The 24,980-nt window shown below is 37.9% G+C and overlaps 1 protein-coding gene across 5 annotated transcripts in view; it reads left to right on the top strand.

The window, feature by feature from the left end:
• Positions 1 to 24,980, top strand: part of ZNF507 (zinc finger protein 507) — a 41,544-nt gene extending 16,564 nt beyond the window's left edge. For all 5 annotated transcript variants that reach the window (XM_020873196.2, XM_070451013.1, XM_020873195.2 and 2 more), the window contains 2 exons: positions 20,875 to 21,009; positions 21,137 to 24,980. In XM_020873196.2, the coding sequence (XP_020728855.2) occupies positions 20,875 to 21,009; positions 21,137 to 21,506 (505 nt within the window). In that variant the 3' untranslated portion in view covers positions 21,507 to 24,980. The remainder of the gene's footprint in view (positions 1 to 20,874; positions 21,010 to 21,136) is intronic.

Raw genomic sequence — 24,980 nt, 5'->3', positions numbered from 1 at the left:
CAGTCAGAGCTAAGCCAGTCACCGTGACTGATCGTGCTCAGCAGTGCCCTGGGCTTTTCTGTCCCCTTGACAAAGCTTGGTTCCTGTTTTAACTCTCTCCCCAGGTTTTATAGGTGTGACACAGGTCACTGTGGGAAGGTTACTATGTTAATATCTAAATGAGAACCTGGCAGACTGTACCTTAAATTGCCATTGCTTGATCCCATACTGTGGCACTCTCTCTCTCACTCTCTTTATATATATATATATAAATGGTTTTAATATAGAGAGTATATATATGTGGTTTTGGATAATTGTATATGGTTTTAAATAATTAATAAATGCAGTGAGAATCTTCTTCCTGTTACATCAGAGAAGTCTTTGTAGGTTTTCTTCCAAACTTGTTCACATAGTACTCTTTCGCTGGGTTTGACCTGAGTGCCTTAGAAAAAATGTTGTCATGCCAACCCCTCCATGTAATTATTACCTTTCATGTAACACTTGTTTTCCAACTTTCAAATCCTGTGACTCTTCTTTTAACCTTCTTTAAATATTTCCCCTTTGTCTTCATGAGATTTGCACTCTACAGAGCATTATGGGTTACCATATTCTTTTCCTAGGACTTTCTATTAGAAAGCATAGTCTTCTTGATATCTAATTTAATATTAAGTTATCATAGTTTTCCTGGCTTATTTCATATATGCTTCATTTGGTTTTGCTGCCTAGCACACTTATGGTCAGAGTTGAGGCTTGCTTTTTTGGAGCGCATACACTGTGCATTTCTGATAGCATGTTACTTGGAGTGCTGAAGGGTCTGGCTTATGAGGTCATCTCAGAAACCCTGTCCTCACTGCAGAAAGAAGAGAGCTATTTTCCATTCCCATGTTAGAGCAGGCAAAGATGAAAAAGGCCTCATCCTGTCCCAGACCTACCAAATGTAGCAAACTTTGTTCTTTTCAGTGCTTTATTAAGGAACATTCTAAGTAAACCACATACCAGTTATGATAATTATAACATTGACCCCAAAATTAGTAAAAGGTGTATTCAGAATTTTCAGATATTAGATTGTCTCTGGCTTAGCTTAATACTGCGGTACTAGAGTTACTGCTGCTCTCCTTCCTCCCACTTTCATGAATGACTGGCTAGAGGTGGAGCAACAAAACACTTTCCTCGTGTCCCCAAGATTCCTCCTGATTGTGGCTTTGAGCCCATTTTCCCTTAGAAACATAATTACATCAGTACTCGGGTTCCAAAACTACATGGCGAGATGGAGAGTAGGAGGAACAACATGACAGAGGGACATACATGGGCTTTGGACTGAAGTGCTCAGCGCACTGCCTGACACATAGTAGATGCTCAGTAAATGACTCATGTGCTTGTGTGCTGAGTCACTTCAGTTGTGTCCAACTCTTTGAGCTGTATAGATTGTAACCTGCCAGACTCCTCTGTCCATGGGATTCTCCAGGCAAGGATACTTGAGTGGGTTGCCATGCTCTCCTCCAGGATATCTCCCTGACTCAGGGATCAAACCCGCATCTCTTAGGTCTCCTGCATTGACAGGTAGGTTTTTTACCACTAGCACCACCCAGGAAGCCCAGTGTTGAGCTCTAATGACTGATAGTTATCTGTATACCTTAGTTTCTCTCATCTATAAAATGGTTCTGGTTCTATATATTTATTATGTTTTGAAAATAAACATGTGGTAATATTCTTCCTTAAGTAGAAGAGTCACCCAGATATATTACTATATGTTGATTTTTTAGTGCCAATCCTATTTTAATACCCAGTCTAAAAATACCCAGTATTGCCTTAAATGTTTCAGAAGTATCTTTTTTTAGAGTTATTTTGTTTATATCAGGAGGTCCAAACATTACATTTGATTGATGTGTTTCTTAAGTCTCTCTCTCTTTTTTTAAAATTTTGATATAGACTTTACAACTTAATGCAGCATATATCCTGAAAATTACATAAATCAAAAGCATACAGCTTGATGAATAGTCACAAATTAAACCCATCATTGTAACTCCTCAGACCAGGAGATAAGCCATTGCTAGTTTCTCAGCAGCACCCTCTCTTGGCCCTTCCCCTCACTACCCCATCCCCCACCAGGTAGCCACCATCTTGACTTCTCACATCATAAATTAGTTTTGCCTGTTTTTGAACTTAATATGAATGAAGTCATACAGCACATATTCTTTTCTGTCTAGCTTCTTTCATTCAGCTAGACATTTCATTCATTGTGTGTAATTCAGTGTAGAAGTAATGTGTTCCTTTTCATTACTGTATAGTATTCCATTTTAAGATTATGCCACAATTTATTTTTTATTTACTTTTGATGGATATTTATATTATTGCCAGACTTTCCCCCGTTATAAATAATGCCAATATTCTTTTACATATTTTTTCATGAAATGGGTTATTTTCCATGGGTGTATACCTAGGAGTGGAATATGGGGGTAATAGAACATGCTACATTGAGGTGTGTGTGGCGGATATTGTCAACAGTTACCCAGAATGGTTATACCAATTTACAGTGGTTGTACCAGTTCACTCCCTCATCAATACTTTGTTTTTATCAGTCTTGAATTTTGATCATTCTGGTAGGTACATATGTTGTGGTGGTTCTCATTTGCATTTCCTGATGATTTATGTAGTTGAGCATCTTTTCATGTGTTAACTGTGCATTTTTTTATTGGTGGTCTGCTTTTTTCTGACAGATTTTGCAGCTATTCTTTATGTGTTCTGAATACAAGTTTTTTGTTTGTTGGGTTTTTTTTTTTTTTTTGGTCTATGTGTATTGCACATATCTTCTATACTTAATGCTACTCTCAGTGGTATCTTTTGAAGAAAAGAACTTTCTAGTTTTACTGTAATGAGATGTATTAATCTTTTTCTTTGTGCTTAGGCCTTATATATCTTTATACTCTGAAACTGATGCCAATTTTTCTAAATAGTCATGCATTTAAGATAGATGATGAAAGGAGAGGTAAAAATGTGTGCTTATAAAATAATGAGCCTGATTTTCAGGGATTCACATTAACTGGGTCAAAAATTCTGTGTGCTTATGTATTAATGACCCTGGTTTTCTGATATGACACAAAAAGTAAAAGAGAAATCTCCAAAAAAAAACCAGAAAGGTTTTAAGCAACAGAAATGACATTTGGAATGACAGAGTTGCCTCCCATGTGTGATCAGTCATTGTAAAAAGTCTAGTCTTTATATAGCTATATTACAAATGGTAATAATAATGGCTGGAGAAGGAAATGGCAACCCACTCCAGTATTTTTGCCTGGAGAATTCCATGGGCAGAGGAGCCTGACAGGCTGCCATCCATGGGGTTACAGAGAGTCGGACACGACTGAGTGACTAACACACAATAATAATAGCTAGCATTTTTTTGTAAAAACATTTTTCATGGGCCAGGCAATGTGCTGAGTACTCAGTCTGTGTCAGCCTACTTGATCCTCATGACAGCCAGTACTTAGGAATGTTAATACTATTAATGTTGTATTGATAGATATGGAAAGGAGGCTGGGTAGATGAAACGATCTCCCACGATCTCCCCAAGTGGCAGAGCCAAGCCTTGAACCGTTGCTCCTCTCAACTGTGCCACTCTGCCTGTATCTGCTTTGCCAGAGAGAACTCTTCATGAGGCGTGCTGCCAAACCACCCCCAACTTAGTGGTGTAAAACAGCAGCTCTTTTATTCAACTCGGGGATTCTGTAGCTCAGGATTTCAGAAAGGGCATTATAAGGGTGGCCTGTCTCTGTTCCATGAGGTCTGGGACTCAAGAGGGAGGACTTAAAGTCTGGAGATAACTGAGATGACAGGGGTTGCAGGCATCTGAGGGCTCCCTCACCAGTTGGACTGTCGACTGGGGCCTCAGCTAGACCTCTCAGCTGGAACACATACATGATTTCTCCGCATGGACTTTTCCAAGTGTGCTGGTTCCACAAGTGAATGCTTAGGTGAGAAGCAGATGAAAGCAATATTACCTTTTATGACATACCCATGGAAGTCACATGTCATCACTTCCACCAACTTAGACTTCTTTTTTTAAAATTTATTTATTTTTAATTGGAGGATAATTGTTTTACAATATTGTGTTCACTTCTGCCATGCATCAACATGAATCAGCCATAGGTATATATTAATATATATCCCATCACTCTTGAACCTCCCTCCCACCTTCCACCCTATGCATGCTATACTTACTCGCTTCAGTTGTGTCCAACTCTGTGTGACCCTATGGACTGTAGCCCACCAGGCTTCTCTCTCCATGGGATTCTCCAGGCGAGAATACTGGAGTAGGTTGCCATGCCCTCCTCTAGGGCATCTTCCCGACCCAGGGATCGAACCCGAGTCTCTTATGTCTCCTGCATTGGCAGACAGGTTCTTTACCACTGGTACCACCTGGGAAGCCCACCTTCCACTCTACAGATTTCTTAAATCTTTGAAATTTCTTAAATCTGAAACCATGTTGAATTGTTAGTCAGTTGTATTAGCTTGGGAAAAATCTCAAGTCTTTCAAAACCCTGAATTTGTTTTAAGGAAAACAGTTTAGCTTATGGTTTAATTTGGAGGGAAAAGAAATCTGTTTGGTTTAGAAGGAATGAACCGAAGGACTTTTGTTTCTTACAGTGACACAAAGAGTTCTTGGGTTCATCACAAAATTTGAAGTGATTCTTCTATGGGCCTTAGTTTATGTATTCCTTTAGAAGCGTAGAAAATTGAATGTGGTAAGACAAATCCTATTGCAAGGTTTCTACTTCAGTCTTTTCACATATGTTCAAGTCATACCTCCAGCAGTGCAGGACATCTGGTTCTGCTTTCCTCTGCCTAACCCCTCAAGACAGTTGTTCCTAATTAAATCAGATTCGGAGTGGTGTCCAAGTAAAGCCCCAGGCCAGGGAAATAGGGTAGTTCAACCACATTCTTAGCTCTGTGGGGATTAAAGTAACTGACCTATTAGCAATGGCAGAAAGCCTGTAGAAAAATTCAGTTCAGGTTTTTAGCCAGATTCAGAAACCTTGGGTTTTCTGATGTCAAATGTTTTCCATACCACCAAGCAACTCAGTTCTCAGCAGCATTGGCTGAGTGTCCTGCAAATTTAATTCAATCTTGACATTGTCCACCCAGAGAAAGCATCAGATCCCACCAGTGAAGGGCTCAGTCCCACAAGACTGCCCTCACTTCAGATGCCAATCACAAGTCTAGGTTGTTACCTGTGCTTCTACTGGCTGGCCATAAATCAGGTATTAAATCAGCTGTAATTAAGATTCTTGTGATTGCCTCCTCAGGTTTGATTAATTGGCTAGAAAGGATGAGGTTGTACAATCAGATGAAGAGATACAGAGGGCAAAGTCCAGGAGAGGTGGAGTTTCCATGCCTTCTCTGGGTGTGCACTCTGCCAGCCCTTCCGTGTGTTCACCAGCCTGGGAACTCTCTGAACCATCCTTCAGGGTTTTATGGAGGCTTCATTACATAAGCACGATTGATTAAATCATTGGCCATTGCTGGTTGACTGAATCTCAGTAGTCTGTCCTCTGAGACTGGACGTTCCAACCCTCTAATCACATGGTTGGTTCCTCTGGCAATCAGCCTCCATCCTTAGGTTACCTAGGGCAGGGATCCCAACCTCTGAGACCCAATGCCTGATGATCTGGTGTAATTATAATAGAAATAAAGTGTACAATAAATGTAATGCGCTTGAATCATCTGGAAACCATCTCCCTCATCCCCTATCCATGGAACAATTGTCTTTCAGGAAACCAGTCCCTGGTGCCAGAAAAGCTGGGGACCATTGACCTAGGAACTTTCCAAAGAATCACCTCATTAACATAGAGAAGACCTTTATTGCTCTATCTCTTGGGGAATTCAAGGGTTATAGGAGCTCTGTGCCAAGAACTGGGACGAAGACCAAATATATAGTTATAAATCATGATATCACAGATTTCTATTGATACATTAACGTTCTGTTCTTTTTCTGACTCAGCAAAATGCATAGTCATGGAATTTACACCTTCATGAAAGAATACAGATAATAAAAACGTAAACTAGAATTTCAGAAAATAAATTCAGTGAAGTGAATAAAACAGACAGTAATTAATAGTGGTTCATTCTAATTTGGAGAATTAGAGAATTTGGTTTGCCCTATGAAATTATACAGTAAAAACAGAGAAGGAATGAAAATAAGAAAATATTTTAGCTGATAGAAATATTTTCTTTAAAAGGGAGTAAAAATAGATTAAAGCCACCTTTACCTAACTTTGAAGTTAAGGTTCTCTTATCATATTCGTCCTCCTCTAATCAGTTAAAAATCCTTTTAGTAAATGCTTACCATTTTCAGATTGTTCCTGCATTTTTTTTTCATACTTAGATCTTTAAATTAATATTCACCATTGTAAGTGTTCCTTCAGAATAACCTTTGTACCAGGCTGAAGTAGGTATTCATAGAATTAGGACTTAGTTGCTCAGCACATTGCTCTTGCGTTCTCTCTCCTCTTCTTAAGAAAGATTTTAAGGACTTCATATTAAGGGATATTGAACAACAGCAAAATTTACAGAAATAAATCTTTATCCAGTAGAATGAAAGAGAAATTTGAAAAGTAAAAAAGGCTTCATCTGTATGCCTTGTTTACATAGGAAAGTTAATGAAAGTGATAGACCCTAGGTTACCTCGTAGATTACACTGAATTGTTAGAAAAGAGCATTTCTGACCATGAACAATATTTCACAGTAAATTTTAGCTTTTCTCCAGCTCTGAGAGATACTCATCCTCAACTGCACAGCAACAACAGTGTAAGGGATATAGATTATATAATCAGGTAAACGTTTAAATAAAGACCACATCGCTTCTCCGCCTTTTGGCTAAGATCAAATGTAAATAAAGACCACATTTGCTGACCAGTTGAGTTAGGACAGAAATTGGCTTCGCAATTTTAACTAAACATCCAAAAGCAGAGACGCTCATTTCAGACAATATAGTGAACTAGGTAAAATTGAACAACTGTCCCAATGAAGATGACCAAAATGCCGGGTAAATATTTAAAACAATGTTTACGTGTATATTTTATCTGTCAGGGAAACTTGGAAACTACAGAGAGAAAAATCAAAGTAAAGCACATAGCCTGTAAGGTAAATGATCCTATCAACATGAATGAATCTCAGAAACATTGAGCTAAGACAAAGAAGCAAGTCACACAAGAATATATAAAGAGTGATTATATGCTCGAAAAATATGTGAATAAACAATATTTTGGGATTGCTATTCATTTGCTGAGTCGTGTCTGACTCTGCGACCCCGTGGACTGTAGCACGCCAGGCTCCTGTCCTCCATTATCTCCTGGAGTTTGCTCAAACTCAGGTCCATTGAGTCAGTGATGCCTTCCAACCATCTCATCCTCTGCTGCCCACTTCTCCTTTTGTCTTCAATCTTTGCCAGCCTCAAGATGTTTTCCAGGGAGATGGCTCTTGGCATCAGGTGGCCGAAGTATTGGAGCTTCAGCATCAGTCCTTCCAATGAATATTCAGGGTTGATTTAAGATTGACTGATTTCTCCAGCACCACAGTTCAAAGGCATCAATTCTTTGGTGCTCAGCCTTCTTTATGGTCCAACTTCACATCTATACATGACTACTAGAAAAACCATAGCTTTGACTCTGAACTTTTGTCAGCAAAGTGGTGTTTCTGCTTCTATACGCTGTCTAGGATTGTCATAGCTTTTCTTCCAAGGAGCGAGCATCTTTTAATTTCATGGCTGCAGTCACCATCCACAGTGATTTTGGAGCCCAGGAAAATGCATCCACATTTTCCTCTTCTATTTGCCATGAAGTGATGGGACTGGATGCCATGATCTTAGCTTTTTTAATGTTGACATTCACGCCAGCTTTTTTACTCTCTTTCATCCCCTTCAAGAGGCTGTTTAGTTCCTCTTGTTTTAAAAAAAAGACTTTATTTTGTATTGGAGTATAGTGGAGTAACAATGTTGTGATAGTTTCAGGTGAACAGGGAAGGGACTCAGCCATACATGTTCATGGATCCATTCTCCCCCCACACGGCCCTTCCATCCAGGATGCCACATAACATTGAGCAGAGTTCCCTGTGCTCGACAGTAGGTCCTTATTGGTTATCCATTTTAAATACAGCAGTCTGTGCTCTCCATCCCAAACTCTGTAACTGTCCCTTCCCTCCGTCCTTCCCCCTGACAACCATAAACTTCTGGAATTCTGTGAGTCTGTTTCTGTTTTGTAAGTTAGTTCATTTGTATCATTTCTTTTTAGATTTTTGGGATACATAAAGGTAAAACTAAGAAAAAGTAAACAAATTATATACAAAATTCAGAGAAGTGATGCCTCTTTCAGGAGGAACAGGTCCTAGATCTTGGAGGAACCCACAAAGAGGTCTTAAGATAGAGGTAGTCTTCTCCTTAAGCAATTATTGTGAACCCAGTGTTTATCATTTTGTAGAATTGCATGGACACTTTATACCACTCTTTTACATTTCACAAACGAAAAAATCATTTTTCCAATTGTATATGCAAAGTATCCCAAATTCTGTGGGAGAAATGGTGATAAGGAAGTGAAGTATGTAGATTTTGTGGCTAATTCAGTTTCTTGTTTGAGGTTTTGATTGGATAATACATACGTGCACAGATGAACTTTAGAATCAGCTTGTCATAGTTTCTTCTTAAAAATAATTCTGTTGCTGTTTGTATTGGGATCATGGTAAGCTTCTAGATTAATTTAGAAAGAATTGACAACTTTATACAAACAAGGTTTGGGCTCTTCCATTTTTTTCAAGTCATCTGTTGTCCCTCTTAAGCATGCAGAGTTTTCTCCATATATATTATTGTGAATATTTCTTGTTTTGTATGTATATATATCCATGCATACATATATGTATGCATTAAGTATACAGATAGTTCTCAGTTTGTGCAATAGTATGGGACCATAAAAATGATTGGCAAGCTGAAATTATGCAAAGCCATCTTAATTAATGGTGAAAACTACAATTGTTCGATTACTTTTTAATTAAAAATTAAAAGCTCTTTTACTGTTAGTTACAGATGTATAAGAAAATGAAAAATACTAAAAGTAATATTAACTTATTACACTGTAGCTTAAAACTTAGAAACACAGAAAATGAGTGTTTTATTTCTTTGCGAGGAACTTCTCAAGAATAGTTTGCACAGTGCTTGTGTTGTCACTGTATGCCTTACAGCACAGGATGAGCAGCTCTTCCGTGCCCTGGCCAGTGGCCGTACTCCTTTCTAAGTAGGGGTCGACTTTGAACATTTTATCCTTTGCTCTTTAAGTGTCATGAAACATCTCCAGGAGTTTCTGTTATATGAAATTTTTCACTGTGTAACTTTCCCTGGGAACAGCTTTCGTTATTTATGTCATGGAGATGCTCTGGCTGCATACCCAGAGCTGCTTCAGCAGTGGCAGCATCAGCTTTCCTCTGGTCAGCCGTTTGTTCTCTAACTGCATTTACATTTGTGTCTAAGTTCACTTCCAGCATTACCACTTTTGGGTTTCTTGCTGTGTGTTCTTCCATTTTGTTGGCCAGTTCTCTTTTTGGATCATCCATTTTTGTAAATTGCTACATGAATTTATCACTGGGATACAAGGAGGCAACATAACTACACACTTTGCTGTCTTTGACTAAATTAATAGAAGTGACTAACTAACCACTGACAGACTTTGAAAGAAATGACTTAAATTAGTCACTGATTATATATTTTTTAACTGTCTTCAGAGTGTACCAAAGAGCTCCTGGTGAAGTTTGTACACTACAGTTACTCACAGTTAATAATATTTCGAAATTTGAGCAGTGCTATTAGAAGTAACTAAAATCCATTCATGTCAGAAATACTACAGGGCAAGGACTGCCTACACACACACACTTGTTGTTAGGCTTATTCCTTTTTTCTTCCCTGTTGCTCTTGTAACTTGGATCCTTTCCTTCCTTTCCTAGTTTTCAGTATTGTTGTGTGGGGAAACTATTGATGTATACAGCATGTTAGCTACACTTACTGAATTATCTTATTACTTGTAAAAGTTTTTAATTCCTGTTGGATTGCCAGGTTCATAATTGTATTATCTGCAAATAATTTTCTCAACCTTGCCTTTATGATATTTACACATATTCTTTCTGTTACCTAATTGTACTGACTAGTAACTGAAAGGAAAGTCAGATGCTATAAAGAACAATATTGCAATATTCCTGGAATGTTAGGTCCATCAACCAAGGTAAACTGGAAGTGGTCAAACGGGAGATGGAAAGAGTGAACATTGACATCTTAGGAATCAGTGAAATAAATTGGACAGGAATGGGCAAATTTAATTCAGATGACCATTTTATCTGTTAGTATGGGCAAGAGTCCCATAGAAAAAATGGAGTAGTCCTCATAGTCAACCAAAGAGTCCGAAATGCAGTACTTGGATGCAGTCTCAAAAAAGACAGAATGATCTCAGTTCATTTCCAAAGCCGACCATTCAGTATCACAGTGATCCAAGTCTATGCCCCAACCACTAATGCCAAAGAAGATGAAGTTGAACGGTTCTGTAAAGACCTACAAGGCCTTCTAGAACTAACACCAAAAAAAGATGTCCTTTGCATCACAGAGGACTGGAATGCAAAAGTAGGAAGTCAAGAAACACCTGGAGTAACAGTCAAGTTTGGCCTTGGAGTACAGAATGAAGCAGGGCAAAGGCTAACAGGGTTTTGCCAAGAGAACACACTGGTTATAGCAAACACCCTCTTCCAACAACACAAGAGACAACCCTACACATGAACGTCCCCAGACGGTCAATACCGAAATCAGACTGATTATATTCTTTGCAGCCGAAGATGGAGAAGCTCTATACAGTCAGCAAAAACAAGACCAGGAGCTGACTGTGGCTCAGATGATAAACTCCTTATTGCCAAATTCACAGTTAAAGAAAGTAGGGAAAACCACTGGACCATTCAGGTATAACCTAAATCATATCCCTTATTATTATACAGTGGAAGTGACAAATAGATTCAAGGGATTAGATCTGATAGAGTGCCTGAAGAACTGTCGACAGAGGTTCAAAACATTGTACAGGAGGTGGTGACTAAAACAATCACCAAGAAAAAGAAATGCAAGAAGGCAAGATGGTTGTCTTACAAATAGCATAGAAGAGAAGCAAAAGGCAAAGGAATAAAGGAAAGATAAACCCATCTATATGCAGAGTTCCAAAGAATATCAAGGAGAGAGAAGAAAGCCTTCTTAAGTGAACAATGCAAAGAAATAGAAGGAAACAATAGAATGGGAAAGACTAGAAATCTCTTCAAGGAAATTATAAATATCAAGGAAACATTTCTTACAAAGATGGACACAATAAAGGACAGAAATGCTATGAACATAAAGAAACAGAAGAGTTAAAGAAGAACTGGCAAGAATACACAGAACTGTACAAAAAAGGTCTTAGTGACCTGGATGACCACGATGATGTGATCACTCACCTAGAGCCAGACATCCTGGAGTGTGAAGTCAAGTGCACCTTAGGAAGCATTACTACAAACAAAGCTAGTGGAGGTGATGGAATTCCAGCTAAGCTGTTTTAAATCGTAAAAGATGATGCTGTTAAAGTGCTGTACTCAATATGTCGGCACTGAGATCTTCCAGATGTACAAGCTGGATTCAGAGAGTCAGGGGAACCAGAGATCAAATTGCCAACATCCATTAAATCATAGAAAAAGCAAGGGAATTCCAGAAAAATATCTACTTCTTCTTCATTGACTATGTAGATCACAACAAGCAGTGGAAAATTCTTCAAGAGATGGGAATACCAGCCCATCTTACCTCCCTCCTGAGAAACCTGTATGCAGGTCAAGAAGCAATGGTTAGAACCGGACGTGAAACAACAGACTGGTTCAAAATTGGGAAAGGAGTACGTCAAGACTGTGTATTGTCGCCCTGCTTATTTAACTTATATGCAGAGTACATCATGTGAAGTGCCCAGCTGGATGAAGCACAGGCTGGAGTCAAGATTTCCAGGAGAAATATCAGTAACCTCAGTTATGCAGATGATACCACACTAATGGCAAAAAACAAAGAGGAACTGAAGAGCTTCTTGATGAAGGTGAAAGAGGAGAGTGAAAAAACTGGCTCAGAATTCAGCTTTTGAAAAACTAAGATCATGGCTTCTGGTCCCATCACTTCATGGCAAATAGAAGGGGAAAAGATGAAAACAGTGACAGACTATTTTCTTGGGCTCCAGAATCACTGAGGATGGGGACTGCAGCCATGAAATTAAAAGACACTTGCTGCTTAGAAGAAAAACTATGACAAACCTAAACAACACATTGAAAAGTAGAGATGTCACTTTGCCGACCAGAGTCCGTATAGGCAAAGCTATGTTTTTTCCAGTAGTCATACACGGATGTGAGAGTTGGAGAGAGTTTGTCACTGAGCGCCAAACAATTGATGCTTTCCAACTGTGGTGCTGGAGAAGACTAAAGGGTTCCTTGAACAGCAAGGAGATCAAACCAGTCAGTCCTAAAGAAAATCAACCCTGAATATTCTGTTGGTAAGACTGATGCTGAAGCTGAATCTCCAATACTTTGACCACCCGATGGGAAGAACTGACTCATTGGAAAAACACCCTGATGCTGGGAAAGATTGAAGGCAAGAGGAGAAGGGGGCAACAGAGGTTGAGATGGTTGTATGGCATCATCAACTCAATGAATGTGAGTTTGAGCAAACTCCTGGAGATTGTGAGGGACAGAGAAGCCTGGCGTGCTGCAGTCCTTGGGGTTGCAGAGTCAGACATCACTGACTGACTGAACAACAAAAACAAAGTACCTCCACAGCTCTAAATAACAGTGGGGACAGCGACCATCCTTATTTTGTTCTTGGGCTTAATGGGAGTGCTTCTGATGTTTCCGCTTTAAGCTTTATGCTAGTTTGGGGGTTTAGGTAAATATATTTTTTCATGTTGAAGCATTAATTTGCCTAGCGTATTTTGGTGAGAAATTTTATTGAGTGTTAGTTGGGTTCAGGTGTTATCAGCCTGATTCAAGTGCCTCCTAAAATGTGGTAGGGAACTCAGCTGTACCCATGAAGTTATGTTTGACAAAGAATAGAAATGGAAAAAACTAACCCTGAATCTGATAACACCTCTGCATCAGTAGTTCCCAGATGAGACGTTTGGCAGTGTCTGGAGATACTGTTAATTGTCACAAGAAGGAGAGAAGATGCTCATAGCACCTACTGGGTAGAAGAAAGTGATGCTGTGAAACCATCCCATGATGCCCAGAGCAGCCCCCGCAATAAAGAATTGTCTAGCCCAAATGCCAAGTGCTAAGGTTTAGAAACTCTTTTCTAGATCTCACACTGCCATTTACAAAAAAAAAAAAAATAAGATGTGGGGAATATAGACTCTTGACAGTAACAGAAAGGAATCGGGACAGCTTGTGAAATATTCTAGAAGGCAGATGACCTGGTTTCTTCAGCATACGAGTGGCGTGAGGGGGATGGGGAAAAGAAAGAATTATCACATGTTAAAAGAGTTCAAGATACTTGCCAACCAAATGCAGTATAGTACTATATATACCATTTCACATGAGCGACTTGAGCATTTCAGATTTCGGTATCTATGGGAGGTCCTAGATCCAGTTCCATGCATATACCCAGGGATGACTGTGTAGATCTTACTTGGATCCTCATTCAAATACTTCTGCAGAAATCAGGGGAATTTGAGGGAATACATGAAACAAGACTAGCAAAATGTCAGTAATTACTGGAGTTGGGAAATGGAGATTCCCATTATACTTTCCTACTTTAGTTTTTGTTTCAGTTGTCCATAATAAAAATTTTTCTTAAGGTCGATATTGAATTTCTTTGGATTAAGTTTCAGTAACATCAGTGAAAATGACTTGTCTCTTTCTGATTCTTTCAAATAATGATTTATAATAATACGTTTATATTATAATATTATGATATTTTATATTAATTATATATAATATATTAAATATTATAATTTATAATTATATATTTCCTAACATTAAATTCTCTGTGTTCCTAAAATAAGCCTCCCATGAAGAACATGGCATTGCCTGCTTCAGTTGTGCCTGACTCTTGAGAGACCCTATGAACTGTAGCCCTCCAGTTTCCTCTGTCCATGGAATTCTCTAGGCAAGAATACTGGAGTGGGTTGCCATGCCCTCCTCCAGAGGATCTTCCCGACCCAGGGATTGAACCTGCATCTCGTATGTCTCCTGCATTGGAAGGCGGGTTCTTTACCACTAGCGCCACCTGAGAAGCCCTTCACCTTTTTTTTTAAGTTTTTTCTTTTTTCTTTAAAGCCTTTATAAAAACGCTTTCAAAGTCTTTTTATAAAATTAGAATAATATTGATACTAAAATTTGGCAAGGGCAACAGAAAGAAAACTACACCAATCTCACTCACGACTATCAGTGCAGGTATAATGAATAAAATGCTGGAAAACGGACTTCTGTAGTAAATTAAAAGAATAATAGTATTATTTTAATAATGCCATGTATATATGTATATTCTTTTTATAAAAGCTTTTTATATTTTAAAAAACTTTGATATAAAGGTCTCTGGAACTTTAAAGGTACAAGCTAAGTTAAATCCATAGAAGCTGGCTAGTCTATTGACTTTAGTCACTGAAATAGTAGACCTTTAGGGAAAAAAAATAATATTCATCATTTCTGCTTCATTGACTATGCCAAAGCCGTTGACTGTGTGGATCACAATAAACTGTGGAAAATTCTGAAAGAGATGGCAATACCAGACTATCCGACCTGACTCTTGAGAAACCTGTAGGCAGGTCAGAAAGCAACAGTTAGAACTCGACATGGAACAACAGACTGGTTCCAAATACGAAAAGGAGTAGTCAAGGCTATATATTGGCACCCTGCTTATTTAACTTATATGCAGAGTACCTCATGAGAAATGCTGGGCTGGAGGAAGCACAAGCTAGAATCAAGATTGCCAGGAGAAATATCAATAACTTCAGATATGCAGATGACACCACCCTTATGACAGAAAGTGAAGAAGAACTAAAGAACCTCTTGATGAAAATGAAAGAGGAGAGTGAAAAAGTTGGCTTAAAGCTCAACATTCAGTAAACTAAGATCATGGCATCTGGTCCTGTCACTTCACGGCACATAGATGGGGAAACTGGAAACAGTGACTGACTGCATTTTTCTGGGCTCCAAAATCACTGCAGATGGTGATTGCAGCCATGAAATTAAAAGACACTTACTCCTTGGAAGGAAAGTTATGACCAACCTAGACAACATATTAAAAAGCATAGACATTACTTTGCCAACAAAGGTCCGTCTAGTCAAGGCTGTGGTTTTTCCAGTGGTCATGTATGGATGTGAGAGTTGGGCTGTGAAAGCTGAGCACTGAAAAATTGATGCTTTTGAACTGTGGTGTTGGAGAAGACTCTTGAGAGTCCCTTGGACTGCAAGGAGATCCAACCAGTCCATCCTAAAGGAGATCAGTCCTGGGTGTTCATTGGAAGGACTGATGTTGAAGCTGAAACTCCAATACTTTGGCCACCTCATGCGAAGAGTTGACTCATTGGAAAAGACCCTGATGCTGGGAGGGATTGCAGGCAGGAGGAGAAGGGGATGACAGAAGATGAGATGGCTGGATGGCATCACTGACTCGATGGACATGGGTTTGGGTGGACTCCAGGAGTAGGTGATGGACAGGGAGGCCTGGCATGCTGCGATTCATGGGGTCTCAAAGAGTCTGATACGACTGAGCGACTGAACCGAACTGATGCCCCCTGCAGTGGAAATGCAGAGTTTTAACCACTGGACCATCAGGGAAGCCCCACTGTCAGCTTATTTTTAATAGGTTAATTTTTAGAGGCAGTTTAGGTTCACAGCAGTATCAAGCAGAAGCACAAAGATTTCCCATATAGTGTCTGCCCCACTCATTCATAGCTTCCCCCATCATCAGCATTCCCCACCAGAGTAGTACATTTGTGAGGATTGATGAGCCAATATTGACGCATCATTGTAATCCTGTCTGTAGTTTATATTTGGGTTCACTCTTGATACTGCACACTCTGTGCATTTGAGCAAATTATAATGACATGTATCTACCATTACAGTATCATACAGAGAAGTTTCACTGCCCTAAAAAAACAGGCTGAATCCCAGCTATTTAGTCCCCCTCAGTGACTCAGACCTTGCTGACTGCTCATCTTTTATGAATTCCATGGATGTGTGGTGTCACACTCCCAACTTTGTCCTTCTCTTTCCATATTGTGTTGGCTCTTCTGGTTCTTTGGCCTTCCATGCAAACTTTAGAGTCAGTTGGTCAATATCCACGAAATAACTTGCTGGGGTTTTTATTGGAATAATATTGAAATCTGTAGATCAAGTTGGAAAGAACTAACATCTTGACAGTATTGAGTCTTCCTATCCATGAGTATAGACACTCTACATTTATAGCTCTTTGATTTATCAGAGTTTTGTAGTTTTCTTCATAAAGACAGACCTTGTACGTATTTTGTTAGTTTTATACCTAAATATTTTGTTTTCAGTACTGCTAAGGTAAGTGGGATTAAATGTTCTTAATTTCAAATACTGCTTGTTTATGGCTGGAATATAGGAAAGCAATTGACTTTTTTTGTATATTAATCTTTTATAATAACCTTCTTTATATATTAACCCTGTTAATTACATATTAACACAAAGTTAATTAGTTCTAGGAGTTATTTGGTATATGCTTTAAGATTTTCTGTGTAGACAATCAGATGGTACATGAACAAACTGTGTATACATGTGTATACACATATGTATCGCATTAACTAGGACTCAGTTATGGTATTGAAAAGGCATGGTGAGACAAGATCTGTGCTTTGTTCTTAAACTTATCAGGAAAGCTTTTAGTTTCCTATTAAGTATGATGTTACCTATAGGTTTGCTCTAGATATTCTTTATCCATTTGATAGGTGTCTATAAAGTGAGTTTCTTAGAGACAACATATAGCTGGGTCTTGCTTTTGATCCAGCCTGACAGTCTGTCCTTTTCTCTGTTTTTAGTTGTGCTGGGTCTTCGTTGGGCTCTGCACTGGGACTGCACTCGGGCTTTCTCTGGTTGCAGCAAGTGGGAGCTGCTTGTCATTGTGCTGTGCGGGCTTCTCAGTGCAGTGGGGTCTCTTCGCAGAACAGGGATTGAACCCTTGTCCTCTGCACTGGCAGGCCACCCTTATCCCCTGAACCACTAGGAAGGTCCCAGTGTCTGTCTTTTAATTGGTGTATTTAGACCATTGATGTTTAAATGATGATTGATAATAGTTGAATTCATAGCTGCATATTTGTTACTGTTTTCTATTTGCTGTGCTTGTTCTATTTTTTTTCTTTTTCTCTTTTTCTGCCTTTTGTGGTTTTCATTGAGCATGTTATATGATTCCATTTTCTCTCCTTTTTTAGCATATCAGTTGTACTTCATTTTTTTTTTACTTTTCATTAATGGATTCCTAGGGTTTGGCATACACATGTACAGCCAATCCAAATCCACCTTCAAGTAACATTACTGGCTTCATGGGTATCCCAGGTACCTTGTAATAAAATAACCTAATTCTTCTCTTCCATTATCTGCATTACTGCTTTCATTTCACTTACACATAGAGTGTGTGTGTGCATGCACGTGCACACCTGTGTGCACACACACATAAGCATACATAATCGAATATGTTGTTGCTATTATTATTTTAAACAAACTGTGATCTCTCAGAGGAATTAAAATTAAAAACTTTTATTTTACCCTCTCTTACACCTTATCTGGGACTTCCCTGGTGGCTCAGGGAATCCTCCTGCCTATGCAGGAAACACTGGTTTGATCCCTGGGTCAGGAAGATCCCCACGAGGGAGCAATGGGCACGCCTGCCAGTATTCTTGCCTGGGGAATTTTGTGGACAGAGGAGCCTGTCTACAGCTCCTCCTACAGAGGAACGGGCTACAGTTCACGGCGTGGCTTAAACAACAGCAGCAACATAACTTATCTGATGTTTTACCTTTCTTTGTATAGATCCACATTTCTGAACTTTACCATTTTCCTTCTTTCTAACGAACTTCTTTAACCTTTCTTGCAAGACAGATTTACCACCAACAACTTTGTTTGTTGGAGAAAGTCTTTAAATCTACTCACTTTTGAAGAGTAAGTTTGCTGGTACAGAACTCTGCGTTGGTTGATTTTTCTCTCAACACTTTGAATAGTTCACTCTACTTCTTGCATTGTTTCTGAGAAGTTTGATTTAATTCTTCTTTGCTTATCTTTCCCTCTGGCTCCTTTTTTCTTTTTCTTTAATTTTCTATAGTTCAAACCTGATAGGCTTAAGTGTAGTCTTTCTGCCATTTATCCTGTTTGGTGTTCTCTGAGAGGCTTATATCTATGGTTTGACATCTGGTGTTAATTTAGGGAACTTCTCAGTCATTACTGTTTAAAATAAATTTCTTCTGTTCCTTTCTCTCTTCTAGTATTCCCGTTACATAGATTACACCTTTTATAGTTGTATATTCTGTTGTGTTTTTTCCAGTCCTTTCTTTTATTTATTTATTTTGCTTTTTGGTTTGGAGGTTTCTATCTGTTGTGATATCCTCAGGCTCAGAGATTCTTTCCTCAGGTGTATCCAGTCCACTAATAAGCCCCTTATAGGACTCCTCATTTCTGTTACCTATTTTTCTATCTCATTTTATAGGGTTCTGATCTCTTTGATTTCTCTTTGGTTCTTTTTTGGCATTTCCATTTCTCTGCTTTGTTACTCATCTGTTTTCCCATGCCATGTATTTTATTCATTGGCGCTGTTAGAATTATTAATCATAGTTATTTTAAATCAGCAGTCTAATAATTCCAACATCCTACTATATCCGACTCTTGTTCCTGTGCTTGCTCTGTCTCTTCAACTTTGGTTTTTGCCTTTTAGTGTGTCTTACAGTTTTTTCTTGGCAATCAGGCATGATGTACTGGGTAAAAGCTCTGCTGTCAGTAGGACTTCAGAAATGTGATGGTTAAAAGTACAGGGAAGGAAAATGTTCTGTAGTCCAAACTAGGTCTCAGTTTTTAGTGAGCCTGTGCCTCTGAGCTGTGAGCTGTACTTCTCAGGCCCCTCCCTCCCCAGCCCTTGGTGGACAAGACAGCTGGAGCTGGAGTGGCCTGGAGTTGGGTGTTTCTTTCCCCCAGGTCAGTTATGCTCTGATAAAACTCCAGTAGGTTAGACTCTGGTTAAATAACTTCTCCTGAGAGCAGACCTTGTTAAGAACAGAATGTTCTGGCATGTCTCAAAGTGGTTCTTTTACCCCTCTACTGACTGTCTTGTTGTGGTGAAGAGTTCAGATAAGTTACCTGATTTGTTAGATTGGTAATTAAGTATTTAATAAAAATGACTTTTTAAAAGTATGTTTGCAGTTTCCTAAAAAGATAAACATTCTGCTGTTAAGTATTTACACAAATGATGAAAACTTATATTCACAGAAAACCCTGCACATGAATGTTTAATAGAAGCTTTATTCATAATTGACAAAATTAGGGAGCAACTAGATGCCTTTATTTTATCATAATGTACCTGAGCTATCCATGAAGCCAGTATAATGTTACTTGAAGGTGGGTTTGGATTAGCTGTAAATGTATTTGCCAAACACTAGGAAAACCAATAATATAAAGTAAAAAAATAAGTATAACTGACATGCTAAGAAAGGAGAAAATTGAATCATATAGTATGCTCAGTGAAAACCACAAAAGGCAGCAAAAGAGTAGAAGAAAACAATAGAACAAGAACAACAAATAGAAAACAGTAACAAATATGGTAGCTTGGTGGAATATTATTCAGCGATGGAGAGAGGGGCCTCTCAAGCTCTGAAAAGACATGGAAGAACTTACATGCAAATGGCTAAGGGAGAGAAAGCAGTCTGAAGAGGCTGAATACAGTATGATTCCAGATATGCAACATTCTAGCAAAGGCAGAACTGTGGAGACAATAAAAGGATTGGTGACTGCCGGTGGTTAGGGCTTGGGAGGGGTAAGTAGGTGTAGTGCCAGAGGACGTTTCAGGCTGGGAAATTATTTAGCATGTTATTATGATGGGTTCATGGCATTATGCATTTATCAGAATACATAGAACTGTACAACATAGTGAACACTAATATAAACTGTAGACACTAGTTAATAATAATGTATCAATATTGGTTCATCAGTTGTAACAAATATTCCATACTGATGCAAGATGTTAATGATAGGAGGAATTGGGTACAGAGGGAAAAGAGGATAAACATAAGCATGCTCTAAAAATAATCTGTTAATTTTTTTAAAGTAGTTTATTTGTTCAGATTTTACTGAATATGCCCAGTTATGTCAAATAATTGTTACTTGGACTAGAAACTTTAAGATAAGTATCTGTTTTACTTATGAAATCTACATTGTTGAAGCATTTCAGGACTGCTACTTATATTTTCTGTGAATTTATAAGTAAGCATGGAGTTAATGTTGAACATTGTTTAATTCCTTTTTGCTTTCTTAAGAAATAGGTAGTATAGAGAATTGATTTTGTATATTTGTGTATCTGTGTGGTTAAATAATTTAGTGCAAAGATTTTGCATGTTAGTATATTAGAAATCTTCCCAAATACTGTGATAGCTAAAGTAATATGGGATGTTTGTCCTGACTCTTATAATTTCTTTATAATGTAAAATACTTTTATTTCATTGATTCTGAGAGATCCGCACTAGGACATGTTAGCCTCTGATAGCAGTATGTCTCTTACAATCAGTGGCATCTTAGATTCAGTGAAATGTGGTAGCTAATGTCCTCAGGAGAACAGATTTAACAGTTGTCACAGAACCGCGGGATCACCTGACTGCCTTCGTCTGGGTTTTTCAGATGCTCGTTGTGTGGGTATGTGTGCAGCCACCCCCCTTCTCTGAAGTCTCACATGTGGAAACACGCCAGTGACCAGAATTACAACTACGAGCAAGTGAACAAGGCCATTAATGACGCGATCTCACAGAGTGGCAGGTATTTGATCTTACTGTTATATACAAGTAAATTATGGCTACGTATATATACATTTTCTGTAAAGGTAGAGTTAAGTCTACTAGTCTGCATTATAACCAACTCAAGATTTGATGTGTTTTGTTTTAAGGATTCGGGGGAAATCCTCTGGAAAGACAGTATTAAACAGCAGTGAAGAAAGAGCCAATTCTCTCGCTTCTGCAAGTTCAGAAAATTTGGTGTCATCCTCAGAGCTGATTCCCCAGACTCCCAGTGAAGTCAAAGGTCCCAATGAGAATGAGAAGCTAAGCCCTGCAAGTAATACCTCATGCAGTTTAGAAAAAAACTCCAGTCTAGCCCCTCCTGGCGTGGAGTATTGCGTTTTACTCTTCTGTTGTTGTATATGTGGTTTTGAATCTACCAGCAAAGAGAATCTCTTGGATCATATGAAAGAGCATGAGGGTGAAATTGTAAACATCATCCTAAATAAGGACCACAACACAACTCTAAACACAAATTAGATGGAATTGTTATCCAAAGAGGAAACCAGCGAAGAAGAATCCTTTAAACTGCAGTTTGCCCTTTGTGCTGTCCAGTAACTTACTAGACACAGAAGAAATAGTTGGTGTGATTCTTGAGGAAATGAGAGATGGGACTTTGGAACCAAATTTGTAATGTAATAAAAGAAATTCCAAATAGATAAGGGGTAATAATATTTAAGCATTTTGAGTGAGGGAAAGTGGTTTGAGGAGGCAGCCAAGATATAACCTTACAATAACCTTCTGTTACCTCTTAGTTTGGGTGTATTTATTATTAAAAGCTTATTATAGTGTAGAAATGCAAGCAAGAGAGTTAAGAAGGGGCTTTTCAGGAACTATTCCAAAACATCCTGTTACTAAAGTGTCACAGTCTTGAGCAGATGTTAGTTTTCTTCATTCTCAATTTTGACATGAATGACAGGCCTCTTATGAGAAATGGGAGGCAAGTGTCTAAGGGTTTTTTGGTATCAACAAGAAAAATAAGATTATTACAGGGCTTTGAGATGATCAATTGAAATCTTTTGCCAGATTGATAGGAATAAATCTATACCCAACCTGAGATATATTATTAATACTTTACTCTTTAGAAAGAAAAGAGATCTCTAGATCCAAATCTAGATTATAAGTAACCATTTACAAAGTAAATTATTGTCTTAAATTTACAGTGAATGTCTTGTGAGCAAAAGAGGAGAAAGGTGAATTCCGACCAACCTCAAATCAAAACTCAAGATTCGTAAAAATGGTGACTGGTTGAGCACAGTGCACTTCTCAGAGATTCTTTTCAGAGTGTTGATAGAAACACCAGTTTTCTCAGTAGTTACGTAGGCCTTCTAATCCACTCTTCTAAACTAGACCATGCTTGTTATCTTAAAAAGTCTGTTAAAACAACAAAGTAGGAAACTGCATCTAGCCATGAGACCTTGGAAATAGTTTAAACTGTTAAATAAAAATCATTTAGGGGAGGTGGGATGAAATTCAGAAGCCCCTTCTAATGAGTACTACTATTGAGATTTTATTTCCTTTAGTTTTTTATCTAGTTATATTTAGCATACGAAGTATAACCAAATGTGGCTAAAATATAGTAAAAATTCAGAGTGTTTCCAAAACTTTTAATAACAAAAAACATTTGGGTTTCTCCTATCCAGGAAATTGCATTTTTTTTTGGTGTGCAATAGGACACATGGGAAGCCAGTGAAAACTCGCCATCAGATAGATGAAATCTTCTCGTTAATTATACATTTTGTATTACAGCATATTTCAAAGGGTAAAGAGAACAGAGTTTTTGGTTTTGCTTTTGTAATCCTGATCATTTATGTATGCATTGTTCTGTTAATGTCAGTTCTGCCTACAAATCAAAAAGCGGCCGGTGCACCATGCATTGCGCCACCTTCATGGTGCTCTTTCTGAACTTGACTTTTCATCCTCTAGAGCTAAGTCTGTGACTCTCATAAGCTTAGAAAACATCGAAAAGAGAACTTTTTGAATAGGATACTCTGTAGACACATTTTAGGAAAGAATTCTCTTCCCAAAGTCCAGGTATGAATTGAATGAATTTACATTTTTCAGATAGCATTAGGAACTATTTAAGTGGGGCCAGGCACTAGAAATATTGTCTGATTTTTTTTTTAATCTCATTTGATGGTGATATTTGAACAAACAGAATTCATTGTAACTTTGCAGATCTTTAATTTAGGTAGCTTTAATTTATTTGTGAAAGTTAATCCATTTCTGATATCTGGTTTTAAGAGAGATGAATTCATATATACTAAACTGTATTACCCAAGACCCCATACAATGGGTTTTCTCATTTTCTCCTGTTTTCAGGATTAAGACACAATGAAATTTTATTTCAAATTCAAATGAAATATTTTAAATGGTTCCATCATTACTATATTGTTTTCACTCAGTTTTTTCATTACTGGTGGCTCTGGCTGAGTGTTTCTTTATAAAAATCTATTATTCTGAAAACTGACAACCTTAGAAGAATTTTTTTGTTTCATAAATTTTCCTTGGCTTTAGTTTTATATAATCATTTGGAAAATACTAATAACTAAAAAACATGCCCAAAATTTCAACAATGAATTTTTGAATTAACTTTCTTCATTTCCTTAAACCACTTCCATTGGTTGTTACTTAAATTCTCCATTTGGAATCACAAATGTAAATTTCCCTAGCTCATGGGAAAAAAAATTAACCCAGAAGTTCAAAAGTCTTTAAATATTCATCTGACTCTAGCCTAAAATATCTGTAAAAGCTTTCTCCTGGCCTGTAGGAGGAACCATATACCAAAAATGTTCTGTACTTTCCCATTACAGTTTTGTGACAAGCCTTAAGTTAACTGTCTCAACCAAGAACAATTGAGTATTTCTAAAAGTACTGATGAAGACTAAATATGCAATTTTAATTCTAGAAGAGATAGGTATTAAAATAATCAGCAGGAATTCTCTTTATATAGGAATAACATTTACTGGTACTCGATCTTTTATTATACAAAACTCAGTATTTGTTTTCCACGCTCAACACTTAACTTCTAAGATTTGATAGTGACCATAGTTTTTAAAACAAGCTTACTGGATAAGGCAGAGGTGGGGAGGGGGAAGATGATGCATTCTGATCATTATAAATAATACTTTATCAGGGCTCTATCATTTTCTCTCTTTCTCTAGTAACCCAGTATATGGTTGGTATCCCCAGCATTCTAACAGTACCATGCCTATATTCCAGTTGACCTGTAGACTTCAAGTTCTGAGTCCAGCCAGCACAGTGTAGTGACACTGACAGAAGCCTTTATTCTAGATCTTTCATCTATTTGAGGTAGCTATCAGTGGCTTTGCTACTATTTTTTTTTTGGTCTCTTCTCACAAATCTGAGCGGTGGGCACCTATGTTTACATTGTATCTTCCTGCAATGTACTTGGCTTGACAGAAACAAGCAGGCTTCTCTATTGAGACTTACTATATTTTTAGTTTTCATAGACACTTATTTAATCTTTTTTTTATTGTACAGCAAGGTGCTCTAAGTAATATTCTATAAAATATATTTAATAGAAATTTGAGTTTGATATTCATGGACATGAATACATGTATTTTTTTAAGAAATAAGTATTGTGTAACACTACGGCATTGCTTCTATAGCCAAAGTCTGAAAATTTCCGAAACACTGACATGTAAAGACTACAGTTAATTCTGACACTGTATCTTATTAAAATAGGATGATTTGCATTTTGTAAAATTGTCCTGCACATCAAGCTGCATGCCTTAACGCCTAAAACTCTAGGATTGTGTTCATGGTAGAACAGTTTATCTGTTCAGTAAACAGCGAAGCAAGGTCTTAGCGCTTCTTTAACTACCTTTGGAAATACTGTACAATGTTAGAATAATTTATTTTGCTTTACAGGAGTTTGTCATGTATTGACTTTAATATTGTATTTTGGTAATAAATTTTTTGTTAAAAACA

The sequence above is a fragment of the Odocoileus virginianus genome, chromosome 20 (genome assembly GCF_023699985.2).
Source record: "Odocoileus virginianus isolate 20LAN1187 ecotype Illinois chromosome 20, Ovbor_1.2, whole genome shotgun sequence".
NCBI classification, from domain to species: domain Eukaryota; kingdom Metazoa; phylum Chordata; class Mammalia; order Artiodactyla; family Cervidae; genus Odocoileus; species Odocoileus virginianus.
Note: the sequence above shows the minus strand (reverse complement) of the source record. Positions and strands in the feature narration are given on the sequence as shown.